A 16,948-nucleotide genomic window follows, 5' to 3' on the forward strand; every position below is an offset into this window, starting at 1 on the left:
TTGGATGCATTATGCACACAGGCATACACACTGTATAAATTAGGGTGTTACTTCTTTTGTGTTTTCCCCACAGTTTTCCACTAGGCATACAAAAGCAGTAAGACTCTTGGTCTCAAAATCTGTGTCAGTGTTTCACCTCAGGTTCCAGTGGAATGTGAGACAATGAGGTTGTCCTGGTTTTGTTAAAAACAAGTTTTTCTTTCAGTGAATTTTGCCTGTCAGCTAAAGCCTTCATATTAACTGCATTTTCCTGGAGAACCAGACACATGTTTTGGTAAACACAGCAATGGAATGCAAACTTATTGATAAGCACGGATGGACATCTCGCGAGAGGGGCAACGAGAAACTGGTGACCAAGAAACTGACCAACTGTGTATAACATTCCATTCACGTGAATACTTCATATAAAAGTGGGAAATCACGAGGATCTCGGCCCTTTTGCCTTTGCTTTTTCCCTTCTGCTTATGGCCGACATTAGGAGAGGACCTTGCTAGTCATCCCTGTGAACTGAGGCCTAGTGACAGACTGAATCCAGCTCCGCTCGGCTGCAGAGTCCAATTCAGGACTTTGGTTGCCGGCTCTGCAGTTGCTGAGACTTTCAAGATTGGTTTTGTATATTTTGTATTATTTTCTCTATTCTTATTAGTAGCATTAGTAAAACATTGTTAATTTTTCCAACTCTCTTCTCTCTGTCCTTCTTTCCCTCCCGATCGCCTGTCCTGAGTGGGAAGGGGGGAGAGGGAGGGGCAAAAAGGGGTAAGTTGGGGGGGAGAGGGGGTTAACAATACATCTGCCAGGGTTTTATTGTCACCCCGCAATCTTAACCCTCGACAGAGGTGAACTGAGCAGGACTGGACACAAGGATTCACCTCAGTGCAATGTAAACAGGCATTTTCAAAATGTCTGTAGTGACTCAGTGTTAAAATAGAATTAATAAAGCTAGTCTTCTGTATTTTTAGCCACCACAAAACTCAGCTTTTGATATACCTTTTCAGAGACAACCACATTTGCATGCTGCCCACCACAGAGCATAATTTTATTTCAAGAGGACAGAAAACAAAAATGTCTTAAGTCTATTCAACTAATAAGGAAAAGGAACAAAACAATTAAATAAATGCAACAACAGAGTAAAAAAGTAAACAGTTTACTTAGGTATTAAGACATAGCAGTATTATACCAGTGGATATTTCACAGCTCTTGGGCAAAAATAATACTGGTAGCAGCTTTATGTAGAAATGACTTTCTGGTAGTGTGGCTTTAGCTACACAAAATGCCACTGGGTTTCCACCCTTAATTATGCATTTCAAACACCGTGGCAATCTGGATACTTGACACAGTACTGTGGTCCTCATCAAAATCTGTGAAGGTGTGCTTGCACTAGGCACCAGTGACTTTTGTTGATCATCAATACATCACGGCACTACCATAAGTTCTCACTAGCAGATAAAACTAGCAGAAAAGCAGTCATCTTCAGCATGTACCTACCTCTCTTTCTTGCATTAATCTTTGGCCCTCTGCAGCATATAAACAATTTGTCTCTTCCAGAAACCTCTGTTCAAACGATTCCTTGTAAACCTGCTCAAGAAATTAATTTAGTTACTCACATTAAGCTGCCAGTAAGGGTAGCACATTTTGGCTGTCAGGCATAGAGGGCAAGTACAATCTCAAGAATACACACAGTTATGAGAAGCATCAGAGTAATATTAATATTAACACAGAAGTTCTCTGCCCACTGTTTTTAGAAAGACTGAGACCAGAGCTGACTTCTCAGTGCAGCAATAGCGTGTTTCAGTCATCAGTACTCAAATACTCTAAATTGACGGGCTTCTGTTTAAGGTACCCAGACCAAACCCAGCACTCAACATAAGCACAGCAATGACATCCAGTCCACCCGAGCTCAAGACTCCCACTGATATTTCTGCAGAAAAAACCAATAAGATACTTCCAACTAGTGAGACACTGGCACAAAACAGGTAATTCTCATCAGCAAAATAATAAAATGCTCAGTGGCACATCTTCATATCTGCCTGGTTTATCTCAGTGCCCCAAAAGCAGGAAAAATGAACTGTACCAAACAAGGTAAACACTCTTTCTCCAGGGGAGGAACAAGCTGATGTGTTAAAAAGGGCACCAACAGCAATCACAGGCATAAAAGATTTCTGCATAACAATTAGCAGTTTAGTATAGAAAGGACAACTATATAAAATAGTTAAAACAATCTGGAGAAGGTACATAGAGAATAACATGTAAACAGCAGGACGGTTAGTGAAAAGAAAAAAGAAAAATACTTTGATTGTCATGGAAGAATAGAAGGAAATAATTCTTCCAAAAAATATAGCAGTGCTGTAAAACTCATTATTGTATTCTGAACCATTTTTTTTCTTATGTACTTTTAAGAGTTTTCTTTTTTCCCCAAAGCAAACTTAAATGTGAAACCTCTGGCTCAACAAGCATTCAGAGCATGACAATTCACTAATTCAGCATCACATGTAGAAATCAAGTCATTGCTTCTGCTTTTGTGTTACACTAGCTACGAGTTCAACAGGATCAAGTGCTAGATTTCACTTCTTACCTTCCTTGCCTTCAGGGTAACTGGAAAAACATTAACATAAGAGTACATGGAACTATTTTCTGCATAAAATATGTGTAAAGCTCTACAATAAGAAAGGGCTATAGAATAGGATTTATGCAAGGAGGAATCAACTTTCAGCAGCTGGTTCTCATTTGCATAATTGCCTAAAAATCAGCAATGAGTAGGAGCTTAATTGTTTTCAAATTAGATACAAGATTTGCTTTATTAATTAATCCTTCTTCAGAAGCTAACCTCTGTTGAAAGAGGGAGAAGGAGAGATCCTGGAGTAAAATTACAGGATTGTAAGCACATGTCTATCTCAATGAAGTGACAGATATTGTAAAAAAAGAAAAAAACAGATTAGATTAGGTTAGTTTCCCTAGTGAAAAAAGAAAACTACACTTTTGAGCCAAAGCATAATGCAAACCTAAATCCAATTCTGTAAGAAGGATTCAATAAAAGGGAATGTTTCTCTTTAGCAGTGTACACTGCTAAAAAAAATAATGTTAAAAGGTCAACACCTACAAGAATCTGATCCACTTAGAGAAGGCAAATAACTACAGGGGGAAACAAAGGTGGGGAAAAAATGCACAAATCACATCCATACCTTCAGGTCATGTGATCTGAAAAATCACTAACAGAAATTTGCCTTCTCTCTTGAACAGAGTAATTCATTTTTGCTGGTATACTAGAGACAGTTATGGATGAGAGCCAGGAGGGTTAACATTTAAGGCTGAAAAGCTGGTAAACTGCCTGACCAAAAATGACTATTTAATAGTCTTTTATGCAGTCGTCTTCTTCAAACCCTTTTTAAAACCTTAAGCCAGTGTCGTAACACTGTACACTGTACCACTTGGGAACAGAGCAACCTCATCAGTTTGATAGAACGAGAGACAGCTCCTAAGTTTTACTGCACACCCCACAAAGCTGCCGTGTTGACCAGGGAACAACATACACCAGATACATCTTATATTCTATTTGGTTACTTTTTACAGTGACAGAGGTGGTCTGTTTTGGTTGCTACATTGAACCAGCACTAAGATTAGAAAATCAGTGATCAAGACAGATAAAATATTACACATACTAAAAGACTTGGAAACCTGTTATTCAAGAGTCTGTAGGCCACTATGTCAGCTAAGAAAACCAGGGAAAGAGGTCTCTTTCACAAAGAATAAAAGACTGTGCACCAAGTAAAGAAAAGGCAACCTTATCAGTCCAACAGCTAGACTCTGAAGCACATTTACTAGAAGAATAAAATTATTTCAGTACAATACACAAATTAGAAGAGTCCAAACTCTGTTTCTAAATGTAGGTGTTATTAGTGAAGTTTGCTGTATTCACCTGCAGATCAGAGAGCATGCTCAACAAGCTCCGCAGCAAACTTCTGTCCACAGCTTCACCATTCCGTTCTCGTTCGATCAGCAGGAGGATTCCATCAATAGTCTTGTTTTGAACTTGCTTGTCACTAATGACGTGATTTCTAAACAACTCTAGCCCCATATCCCTGTGTGAATATTGAAAATTAATAAATCACACTGTTGATTCTTTCCAAAAATCTGTATGCCAGTTTGAGAAAAATAAATACATATAGTGAATATATATTATACAGAAAGATAATGTATTAATGGCGTGTATGTTCTTTTGGTGCTGTCCGCTAAGAAAAGTATAACAAGAAATATCATAATACCAGGCCACACACTACCAGATGCTTTCACTTCAGCTAAGAACTGTGACCAGCCTGACTGTATTTCACATTATAGACTGTAACATTCTCTGCTTATTAAAAAAACTACTATTATTAAAAAAAATAAAAGAACCTGAACACAAACCTTAACATAAGGTTCCCTGGATCAGTCAATCAATGTGTAATTTTTAAGTTTTGTTTAAAAGCATGAATTCTCTGTATATTTAGGACCTTACTATCACCTGTGCCATTTTCTTGTTTCATTTTAAGAGGATGAGGAATGATGCCTCTATGCCATGAAGAAGCCAATTATTAGACATTGTCTTGGCAAGGAAAACAGAGGAATCTGAGGTAAAACTTGTTATCTCCGATGTTCCCGCATGCATCAGCATTTCAATAAGGGAAATTTTCCCAGTATGATGGAGAAAGACACAAAGTATGAACAGATCCCTTCAATTGCACTCAGTAAAAGGAAGCCTAGCTCAAGGAGGTGGAGGACAACTACTGCAGAGGTTGGGAAGAAAGACATCCTCAGGACAAACAAGGGGTGAGAGAAGGATGCCAGGTTTCTCAGTCTGCCCGAGGAACTCCTGAGAGCACAGAAGCCAGCCAGGCAGAGAAAAGGCACACTCTCACTTCAGTATTTTATCTACATCTTCTCTTGCTTTAGATGGAATAACGATACCAGAAATTCTTGGCAAAGTCTACATTTGTTTGCTCAGGAGATGATATAAAACGTCCCTCAGGAGGGATGTTGAAAAACAGAATGCCAAAGACGTGACTGTGTGCTGAAAGCACAGCAGCATCTGTGGGAACTGGCTTTCATGTCAATGCTCTGAGCCACAGGTTTCAGCTCTCAAGAGGCCAGTGTTGGAAAGGTGATCTGCACCTTGTCAGTATATCTTATTTAAAAAACAACCAGGCAAGAAGTTCAGCACTGAATTTTTGTCAAAACCGGGAGCATCTAAAGTAACACTTGGCTCAGGGTCAAGGTGCAGAGGCATCAGCTCAAGGAGGTTCCTCACAGAGCCAGCCTCACCTGGCTGGGACAACTACAGCTATATAGACACCTTGACTTTTAATCATATGTTCACAGACCTTTTCCTTCCTTTACCCTCACTTTAACATGAATATTCTTGGGAAAGGAGGAAATGACACGCGCATACACTGACACATGTATTCCCATAAATTAATACAAAATTTTAGAGATCTATTACACAGATCAAATGTAAAGTGAAAAATTTATTTTCAACCTTTAGAAATATAATAGCTTGTTCAAACTCTAAAGATTTGAGGAATACTTACATGGATACCTACCATATAGAAGGAAGCATTGAATTCTGAAGAACATATGTGCGATCCAAAAACAAGAAGATGCTTCTGATCATGATCTGAAAATATATAAAGAAAATGTTTCTATTTGCCATCATGTGGCATTGAAAATTATAAAGTAACTTCTGAAAAAACACATCACATAGACATGCACCTTAATTGCTGATGCATGTATTTTCAACTTTTGTGGTGACTTCTGAAGCCACTTGTATGTAATTTATTGATATTAATACTATTACTAAGCGGTATTGACAAGTACCTTCAAGACAGTTTTCAAATTTGTAACCATTAACTAAATAGTTTTATTGGTCTCTTAGGAGTTTTAATGCTACCGAGATACATAAGCCATTCAAGCATTTTGACCAAGACATTCAGTAAACAGCCTGAAATAGTATGCTGCCATCGTTTTTGCTTTTTAAAAAAAAGAAGCTCTAAGCAGAGACAGTAGTAAGCTGTGCAACAGATCTTTTTTGTAATAAAAGTTAGCTGCCAAAATTAATGAAAAAAATAGAGATACATTAATTCTAACAGGGGAAAGAAGGTATAAATATACATAATTTTTATTTAAAAAGTGGGAGGAGGAGGTGGTTTTTAGCTTATTACTTTTTCACATTCAAAATCCATTTTTAATTTGACTCATTAAAGGCTGCCCAGCTTTTCAGTTTAGCATAATTCAGAATGTCAGTAACTAACTCACCCCCAGGCCAGCTACAGAGATTTCTATTCCCAGCTGTCCACCTACTCATCCCCTAAAAGGTTTCATTGCTTCTGAAGCAATTCTCAAACTGACACTGTTTCTAGCCAAGCATGTTCAAGTAAAATAGCAGCGAGGCTGATTCTTTCATCTCAACTGAAGTGCTAACTCAGCACATGGGTGAGAAAGCCACTTGGCTACAGGTTGTTGCTTTGAGGAGAAAAAAAAAAAAAGAAATGATATGCTCAAAAGTTATTAAAGTGAACAGAGTTCATAGCAAAAGCCTTTTTATAAAAACAGAGGTCCAGTTTAATTACATTTTTGAGGCAATAAACTTCAACCCTGTTTCATCAGACTGTTGAATTTGTTTTGAATAGTTTCCATAATGCTTTTCATTTTTATTTCAGATAAACATCACATACTTCTGCCCATCCACCATGGGGGAGGGGAGAGGGGTGCATTTGAGGAATAAAAATAGAAATTCAACCACTTTGCACATCTGTAGCAAAAACTAAGTGACAATGCAATGAAAAGTCACTGTAAAATGCTGGTTTAGAATTATAATGTTGAATTCTTAAAAGGGACAATTCACACAGTGTCTTTGAGAGAGGATTTTTTTCTGTAACATAGTTCATTGTGGAGGCAGAGGACAAGAAGAAGGGCAGAAAGAGAGTTTCAGTTACTTAATCTGCCTGTTTCTTAGCCCTATAGTCAGGATAATCATCTCTGCTCTCTGCTTTGCCGGGGAGTGGAATAAAAAAAGGAAAAAAAAGGTCACAAATTAACCTAGTTCTTAGAACTATCTAAAAGCAAAGACTGTGAATTCTCCAATTACTTAAAATTATAAACAGCAAACTATTTCAGCACAGCCTGGTTAGTTTTCTGTTCCACCCATAGAAACAACAATATATTTCTGAGTCATATTCCCGCTTCATACGAAACCTATGGAAGTCAGAGTCAACACAGCAGAACATAAGTTTTCCACAACAAATCCGCCTCTAGCAAGCAAAGGGGAAAGTGAAAAGCAATATTGAAACTTGGAGGAGGAGATGTACCACAGTCCCAAGTTAAAACCATGACAAACTCCTTTTTGCCAGATTTCACACCTCAAGGATATGTATTCTGAAAAAACATTCAACTTACCATTTGTCTGCAATGATCTTGCCAGCATTTATTTATCTTCTTTAAAAATAAAAGACTATCCAGAGAATCTGTACAGCGCCTATTAAGGAAAACTCGTTTGCCAGTATCTTTTGAGACCAGATTCTGGAGATGATGTTTGCCAGCAAAGCTGCTCCATGGATATTCCGATGTGACTGGGGCTGCCCAGGGCTAAATGGTTAATGGCAAAGCTGCTACTCAGCAGAGGGGCTGGCAGCTCTCCAAAAGGCCTCCCTGTTTTCAAGGAAAAACACTCGCTGCTCTTCAGTAATACCATCTAGCGGCTGTACTGTGTAATTTGATACAGATTTAAACAAGAAATCCCACCAGTGTCAAAAACAACTTTGTCACCAACTGAGGTGAGAGGGATAGAAAGGTTTATTTGGTTTGTTTAATGAGTTCACACTGTGCACAACAGGAGTGACCCTAATCTCCTAAAAGCAGTTACAGTTCTAAATAATCCTCAACAAATCCAAATACCACTCTTTTAATATACATTTCCAGGTCTCCCTAAGTAAACTATATATTTTTCCTCGTTACACAACAGATCCAACTGTTGTTTATGAATAACAGAATTCTAACATATCACACGAGGAAATCCAGACGTGGCTTTACCTTCCTTTCCTGCACAGTATCATCTCCAATTCCTTCTGGCCAAACCTGATTGATTGCATGCCCTTCGGATATAAAGTGGTATACCTGTAAAATATAAAATTCTCAACTCTCCAAACCACTCGTTCTGTCAGAGGTGGGAAGAAAGCCGTTTTAAAACATCTCTTTAGAAGATCATCTGAAGTCTGAAAAGACAGCGATGCAAACATTGGTTGACTATACTGATTTAAACCAAACAATTAGATTTGGTTCTCAGAGATCAGTTATGTTTAAGAGATTACTGTGCTAACTAATGTACTTTTTAGTTAGATGTGATTTTAAACATATCAGAGTAAATGTAATGAAAATTCAGCTGCAATATATAGAAAGTGAATTCACAATGCTCATTTGTGTACCAGTGTTTCTTACATGCTATGTACAAGCCAGACTCCTTAGCTAGTACTCAAAAAAACAAACCAAAACCATGTTGGGACTTAGCTAGACAACGGGGAAAAAAAGATCTTTTTTAATGAGTGTAGGCACTTACTCAGGGAATGCAGCAAACTGAGAAACTGAGAGTCCAAATCCAAAGCACATTTAAGGCATTCACCTGGAAAGAAGGTTCTTTCTGGGCCCCACTCCCTTGCATCTTTCTATTTTAAGCTATCATTTGCTGCTAATGAAATACATAGAGACCTAGGAAACACTGCTAGCACCCAAAGTACTGTAGTATCTGTTCAGTATGGCACTCCGCAGCATCTTTTTGCAAAGGCACTCTCCAGGAACAGGGGGAGAGCCGGGTGGGCATAGACTGTATTTATCCCTACTGCCTGAGCAAGTACAACCCCACAGCTATTGCACAGAAGGCAATGATCACATAAAGATGAGTCTCAGCATGAAAAGTACAACAGGTTTCAGAAAACGGCTGGTTACACCCAAGTGTCCAGAGATCTACAGGAGCTTCTGCGACCAGTTCAGCCAGAAGAAAAGTCCAGCAATGTAACTTAAGAAAACTACGGGGAAATTTGCCATAAAACTTCAGGTTACTGTGCGTCTCAAGACAGCCAAGTGATCTTCTGAACTTAGAGCTCCCAATGCACAAATGAGATACCTGAAGGGCTCACTAAATGCCTCCATGACATGCTGCGGCTGACCAGTAGTTACTTACTACTGGCTAAACAGGTGTACTGTATATTTGAGAATTCTTTTAAAGAAGACACTGTTGTCGAAAATTACTGTGGTGACTTTTTTTTTTTTTTTTAAACCATTGCTCCAGTAAGCATCTCCACCAGTCCTCCACCATAACAATCCATACCTGCTATCAAGTGAAAGTGATACTGAAAGTGCTACTGAAATTTTCTAGATCGGGTGTAAAATTTACATTCCTATTAAAATGATAAGTAAATTGTTATTAGCATGCTACTTATCTGCACACAAAAAATATTCACCCAGATGACTAAAGTTGTTTATGCCTTATTAGAAAATATGTAAGCGGTCAACAAAGAACCTCTTTAACATATTGACAATTACTGGTGTAATTTTTTACACAGTATTGTTTTAAAAAATAACGACTTAAACGAACCATTCTAACCATTTCTGTGCATGAAAAAGGATATTCTCTAAACTGAAGGATTTGTGCTTTTACATGATCTTCACAGACTTGTCGCAGCTGTTTGTACAGTGTAGCAGAGACTTTGTAAGAACAGAGATTTTCAACAGCCTAAAAAAAACCAAAAAGAGATTACAAATGATATTTAAAAAATTGAAGTTTTTGTGCCTGTGTAATCAAGGCCAACAACAAAGAGGGAAAAAAACCCCAGCATTATCTGTCCAAGCTCTGCACAAAACCAAAATATCAAAATGAAATTATCAAAATACATAGAAAATTTCAGACTTCTGATTCCTTTCTGATTTTGGTCCCTTCTTATACTGTGAAATCTTATGTACAGACAAGGTCCACCATCACCATCTGGGTCAGATGTGCTGGTAAACATTACAAGAATTTTCCCCCCATGAATACTGCTCAACAGCAAAACTCTACTTGTAGGTCCATTTTGTGCATCCTCCAGTGGATGCACAGACACACTTTTTTTTGGAGTAACACAATAATTCCAAGTATTTTCCTTTCTTAATAACTTTAAGGCAGATATTTCAACCACTCTCTCTAAATAGTAAATTAATACAGCTGTGTTGTGGTTTAACCTCAACCGGCAAATAGGACCACACAGCTGCTCACTCATTGCCCATCCCCACACCCCGAAGTGGGGTGTGGGAAAGAATTGTAACGGAAAATAATTAATGGGTTGAGATGAGAACAGTTTAATAGGACAACAAAGCAAGAAAATATAAGAATAACAATAATAATAAATAATAGAATATATAAAACAAGTGATGCACAATGCAATTGCTTACCACCTGTGACCCAATAGCCCATTCATTCCCAAGCAGAGGTATCTGTGTCCCCAGTCCACTCCAATTTATATACTGAGCGTGATATGATATGGTAAGTAACACCAGAACACCCCTTTGGCCAGCCTGGGTCAGCCGTCCTGGCTTTGCCCCTTCCCAGCTTCTTGTGCACCTGGCAGAGTGTGGGAAGCTGAAAAAGTCCTTGACTACCCAGCAACAACCAAATCATCACTGTGTTATCAACATTCTTCTCATACTAAATCCAAAACACAGCACTATACTAGCTACTAGAAAGAAAATTAACCCTATCCCAGCCAAAACCAGGACAAGCTGTTTTCACGTCATTTTATTAACTTATTTATTTCTAAATATTTCCACTGATTCACATACTTGTGCTAAGGTACATAAACTGAGGGGGGAAAAAAGAAAAAAAAAAAAAGAACCCACACTAATTGTTAACTAAAGACTTGTACTGATGTATTGGGACCTCATGGGCCATATTTATGGACCATATTTATCCATATTTATCCATAGCTAAGAAGGAGGAAAATAAATAAATAAATATCAAACAATGCACGTTCTTCTCGTCACTATATTAATGTAAATTGAGTTGTTACACAGCTGACCCAAACTACAGTGAGACAGCTCTGGACATCTCTAGCATACTGCTGTTCAGCTATTCAGTAATTACATTGTCTTACAGTCACATTTTTTCCTCACAAGAAGCTCAATGAGAATGCCAAAGAGAAAACGTAGCCTTGCTGGATACCATTGCCTATATTTAGACTCTGTTCCAGGCACACTTTATTTTAACTTGTGTGCTGTATTTCAATAAATTATTTTATTAATAGACCATAGCATCTGAAATGAATGACAATGAAGACAGCCAAATGTTCTGTGAGAACTGTAAAGTATACAGTAAGTATTTTTGGCAATTCAGTGCTTCATACAAAATTATCCAAAGAAGTCGGACACAATTTTCAGCACTAAAAATCCAGCTGTCTCTTCCTTCAACTTCACCTTAACTGCCTTTACACTGAGGTGATACTGCAGAGAACACTGCCAAAGATTTAAAGCACTATTTCACCTGGGCAACTAAAACTGACCCAAGAACATTTTCCCTTGCTCCAGGGGATTTACAGCCTCACATTTTGTTGACGGATTTTCTGATAGTATCAATGAACTTGGACAAAGTTTCAGTACTTTCCCAGTGCTTGGCCTTTACTCAGTTTTTCCCAAATGTTAGCTTTTTTGGTCTTATCTCTTTGTAATATGAAATGTTATGGTGCCTAATGCAAGCATGTAACTCTTTGTCAAAGCGTTAGTAAATGTTCTTCACTCTGTTTCACCTGAAGACCACTCAAACACATGGGTGAGTCCACGGACTGAGAGAGAGGTGAGAGGGAAAGCAGGGCTGTTTCTCTGGGCAACCGTGCTGGCTTACGGGATATTTCAAACTGCAGCCACATCATCTCAGTGCAGCCTCTATTACCTGCTTCTGCTTTTTTATTTTTTTCAATTGGGGGGGGTGAGGCATGAAATCCAGTAATTTCCTCCTTCACCTTTTTTTTTTTCATTCAGAGTTTTTGCTGCCTCTCTGAAGAAACTTGATTTGACTTTTATTCATCTTACGTGCAATTAGTCTGTAAAAAAGCTACAGTAATTATCACATCTACAAGGATATGAGAAAGACAACACTTTTAGACTCTTCGCCTACACAAATCTAGTAAAAGTACTGTTTCAAATCAACCTTTTAACAGTTTGTTTTGAGCAAAGCCTTCTGCTTTAACATTTAGCATGCAAATTATTGCTGCTACTTGTATTATTTCCTCTATGGGTTCTAACATCCTTAAGAGTTTCTCTTACAAAACATAAAGTGAATCTAGAATCTGCTTCCCAGAGATCTTGCCCCTGCGGTAATTTGAACCTATCTGATGCCATTTTATTTAAATGCACATCAGCTATGGCTTCCTTGATTTTGATACAATATTGAAGAAAGCAAATGAAACTATCACACAGTGCCTATGTTGTGGTTTTCAGCTGGTCTTAAAACAAGTAGGTAAAATGACATCTGCAAAAAAATATGGTATTCACACAATCATTTTGCAGGTAGTTTGTTATGTTTCCTAAGACATAGCCCTTCATATCCATCCATCGAAATAAAACCCTGGCCAGGACTCCCATAATTCTTTTTTTCCCTTTACTTCTACACCGTCCTACTCAATGTCCTCCAGAAGGGCAGTGCTGCCCCATTTCAGGTTATTTAGGATCTTGCTGCGAAGGGAATTTTCTTTTTCCATTATTTTTATCATTCACTCCTCACTTAGCAATTTTTTGCACTGCCCCACTTTCTCTATTCCATCAAATATAAGCTACTTCTATCAAAATCTGTGCAATCTACCACCAATTCCAGACATCATTTCTATTTTAGTCACAAAAAATTGGCTGCCACCCTCCCATTGCTCACTGACTGCATCTCTGCCAAGCACCTTCATGCCTGATCCCGTGCTGCCTCTAATGCCTGGAAAGGAGTGTCCTTTGGGCTTCCCACAAAGCCTTGTTGCTGTTCCTCAGTTTTTCCTCAGCCACCATGCCAACTTAAATAAATAAATCAGAAAGCTCCAAGGCAGACTGGTACACCAGCCCACTCACCACAATGAACTCCAGTGGACGTCTCACTTCCTCCCACAATGTCACATATAGACGAAGGGAGGGAGGAAAAAAAAAAAAAAAAAAAAAAAAAGCCCTGATAAAAAGAACTGATGCACAGAGTGACATTTTCCCTTGTGGATGACTTGGTGCTCACCAACAGGCAGTTAAAATGATCTGTAAGTACAGATCAGGTTTCCAACGGATGCTGAACTTCATCTTTTATTCCTTTGGCAGGAAAGTAGGTACCTATCTATGCACTGGCATTCTGACCACCCGCCACCCACTGGGCAGCAATCTTGCTGATTTGCACCACTGCCTTACAGATTATTGGACTGGCCTTGCAGTTTTCACAAATAAGCAGGTAAACAGAAAAAAAAAAAAAAAAAAAAAAAACAAAAACCAAGAAGTACAGTTCACCCTTCAGGGTTTATCTGAAATCTCTCTCCTCTTCTGCAAAACTCAAGTCTGTACCCTGGCAATTTCATACCCATATTACTATAATCTCATTTCTGAACCTCTGAAAACAAGTTCAGTAATGCCTAAAGCATCCGTGTTGGTTTTTGTTTTGTTTTTAGCCAGGCATGAGAAAGCACGGTTTTTCAAATGCTGAGTTTAAAACCATAAAATGTATTACATAATATGAACTCTGCAAACCTGCAAGTATTAATAAATGAACATATCACCTATTTAAAAGGAATAAATTATATTAAGTCAATATGCATTTACATAATCATCCATTTTAGACCCATACGTTATATACTCTAACTAATCGCAGAGACAAGTATAGTCAACTCTCAAGTTCATCCTGTTTTTCTTGAGCATGGACCCGATATGGACTGCTGGCTTTCTCCTCTCTCACGGTCTGCACTTTGCGGAAAACATCAAACCAACCTCAGCTGAACATTTAGAATAATTTAGGTGAGCATAATAATGTCTTAAGTCCTGATCTAGCAATGAGATCCACATCTGCAGATTCTGCACCCACAGAAAACTCAGCAATTAAGCAATGTAGCACAATTCAGTGCATCAGTAGTTTTTATAACTCGACCACTGTAAACAATTACTTCAGTTAAATATCTCAAAGCACACACATTTAAAATAACATACAACTAAACCATATTAAAATGAAGAAAATAGGAAGCAATAAAGTTTATTTCTCTCTTTTACCCTACCTAGCCCCTGCTCCAGTAGTCCAGATGTTCCAGAAATACTTTTTCACCATTTTAATAAAAAAGCTAAGATCCTGATTGTTATGAAAATGTAACCACAAGTAAACTGAAAGTTTGTTGCCTGCTCAACCAAGATTCTTTTTTAATTCCCCAAATGGTACTGATGCTGAAGTCTAATTGCTATTATCTAATAAAAACAAATATTTCAACATAATTATTCACAAGAGACAAAAGCACATACAAAAGATAAATCATCATAAAATATGTATCTGCATAACTCAGAGCAACATCCCTTCTTTGTCATCTTGAATAGGCACTGTATTGGAGAGATTGAGACTTAAATCTCTCCTTGCTCAGGCACAGTTTTTCGTGTCTCCCAACATGAACTGCTTTTTTCATGGGCCCTGATCCTGGTAACTCTCCAAGGAACTGCTATATGAAACTTCAGACTAACAAGAAACAAGGTATGGAGCGAACAGTTCAGAAAATATAACCAGCTTTTAATAAATCAAAATGCATTATGGCAAACATGTGTATGTGGAAGTCCCAAAGCAGTTAATTTTCCTCTGTTAAAATGGAAAAATCCTACATGCCTTACCTGGTAGAGTTCTTCAAGGTTGTACTTAATAGAAATGCTACTCTGTATCGCTCCCACCGCTTCATGAAGTTTTTGCCAGGTGTCCTGAGTATAATTATCTGGTAATTTGGGTCTCTCTGTGAAGGAAGACATACCTACTTGAAAACGGGAGTCTGTACCAACCCTTCTCACCCTGCTTCATTAAGTTCTGCCAAGCCATGTTGCGCTTAACCTTTAAGTTGTGCACAAGGAGGGGGTTACCCACCCCTCCCAAGGCGACGAAGCCTTTCCGCGGTGCGTCTGACCCGGCACACGGTGGGGCGCCTGGGGCCGGAGCGCGGACCCTGCCCGGGCCGGGCAGCGCCGCCCCGCCAGCGGCCTCGGGGCCGCTCCAGCCGCCGGACTGTGGCGGTTTTTTACCGTCGTGTTACTTTTAGCAGGGCAGCCCTCGCCTTCCTTTAATTAGTTTTGACACTAAGGTGGCTTTCTGCCCGCTTCCTACGGAGCGCAAGTCGTCGCTGCGCTGCTCCTCCCGCTGCCCCCACGCACGGAGCCCCACGCGTGTCCCCGTAAGCCCTTAAAGCGGGATAGGTGACGGCAGCGGGGAGGGTTATCAGCCCGGCGGCAGCCTCCCCTCGTCCAGATAAGGCGGCGGGGAGGGTGACAGCAGCAGGGCCCCCCTGTCGCCGGCCCGGCCCGGCCCCGCCGCTGGCTGCCTACCGCGGGGAAGGGGCGGGGAGCGGCCGGGCCGGCGGTAAACAAAGGTCGGGAGAGGGCCGGGCGGCGGGGCAGGGCGCACCTGCTGGGGCAGAGGGCCCGGTCCGCCCCGCACCCACCTCTGAAGTTCTTGATCACGAGTTTCTTGGAGGAGGCGGTCGCGCCTCCCCCTCCTCCACCTCCTCCTCCGGCGCGGGTGGCGGCGGCCAGCGAGGCGGGCTTGGTAAGCCCGTTGGTGTGTCCCACCAAGGCCGACAAGTGCGGCTTCTTCTGGGGCTCGTCCGCCATCTCCGCCCCGGGCGCCGTGTCCGGCCGGGGCAAGGCGCTGGGCTGGGCTGGGGCCGGCTGGTCCCCGCCTCCGCTCTCCTCCTCCTCCTCCGCCGCCGCCACCCAGCCGCCCTCCCCTACCGCGCCGGCTTCCCGGCCCTGCCAGCGGGCGGCTGCCAAGTGCCGCTGGGCCGGGAGTCACCGGCAGCCGCCCGCCTCCGCCCTCCCCAGGGCGCCCCGGCGGCCGGCTTGCCGACCGCGCCGCCCAGCCCGGGTGCGGAGCTGGGTCTGTGCCCGGCTCCCCGCCGCCCCAGCGCTCGGGCGTGCGGGCAGGCGCCGGCCCCGCTCACAAGATGGCTTCCCGCGCGCGGAGCAGACCCGGCGGGGCCGAGCGGGCGGCGACAGCGGCTCCCACTATCGCCTCGCACCCCGCCGTTCCCCTGCTGCGCCTGGCTCTATTTGCTGGTACCCCGCGCCCAAGGGCGGCCGCGTCTCCCACCCTGAGCTGGGTTTTTCCGCACGGGAGAAGCACCAGCGCCGAGCGGCCGCCCGCGTCCTGGTCACCGCAACCCCCAACCCAGCCGGGGCAGGCCCGGGCCTGGCGCTTGCCAGCGTGCCGGGGCACCGAGCGTGCTCCTTCCGCGAACTCACGTCGGCGCTTTTAAGAACGACGGTTTCAAGAGTTAAACGCTCGGTTTAAACTTTACGTGCACAAGCCCCCAGAGACTCCCCCGCGCTCCCGGCGTGCGCCGCCGCAGCCGGCAAGGAGGGGAAGCGGGCGGTCAACCCGTGCGCTCCCCAAGTAAGCAGCACAAAGCTTCTGTCAGCGGGGGACGGGGAAGCCGCACCGGGTGCCTATCAGCGGGCACACGGTATCGCAGAGCCTGGGGGTCCCCGCCCCGCCCGAAGCGAGGAAACACCAGCGAACAGAAGCGGAGCAGACCAGCCCCGCCACATCAAAAGTTACGGCAACCGGCCCCGCTGCCCGCAAACAGGTAGCACTGCTCCGCGCACGAGGTTTATCACTGACGCACGCCCTCGGACCCCGCCCACTGCGCTTTCCCATTGGCTATCCGGGACAAAGCCACGCCTCCCGGCCGCCGCGGCGGGCGGGGCAGGGTGG

The 16,948-nt window shown here is 41.9% G+C and overlaps 1 protein-coding gene across 1 annotated transcript in view; it reads right to left on the minus strand.

Annotated features, from left to right (window-relative positions):
• CUL4A (cullin 4A) overlaps positions 1 to 16,814 on the minus strand; it is a 38,922-nt gene extending 22,108 nt beyond the window's left edge. Inside the window, exons 1-7 of the mRNA XM_082049911.1 lie at positions 15,678 to 16,814; positions 14,863 to 14,978; positions 9,660 to 9,754; positions 7,426 to 7,504; positions 5,574 to 5,647; positions 3,914 to 4,076; positions 1,486 to 1,575 (exon numbers count right to left, since the gene is read on the minus strand). Coding sequence (XP_081906037.1) covers positions 1,486 to 1,575; positions 3,914 to 4,076; positions 5,574 to 5,647; positions 7,426 to 7,504; positions 9,660 to 9,754; positions 14,863 to 14,978; positions 15,678 to 15,846 — 786 coding nt within the window. The 5' untranslated portion in view covers positions 15,847 to 16,814. The remainder of the gene's footprint in view (positions 1 to 1,485; positions 1,576 to 3,913; positions 4,077 to 5,573; positions 5,648 to 7,425; positions 7,505 to 9,659; positions 9,755 to 14,862; positions 14,979 to 15,677) is intronic.
• Positions 16,815 to 16,948: the final 134 nt, after the last annotated feature.

This window comes from Streptopelia decaocto, assembly GCF_964273445.1.
Source record: "Streptopelia decaocto genome assembly, chromosome: 1".
In the NCBI taxonomy this organism is placed as follows: Eukaryota; Metazoa; Chordata; class Aves; order Columbiformes; family Columbidae; genus Streptopelia; species Streptopelia decaocto.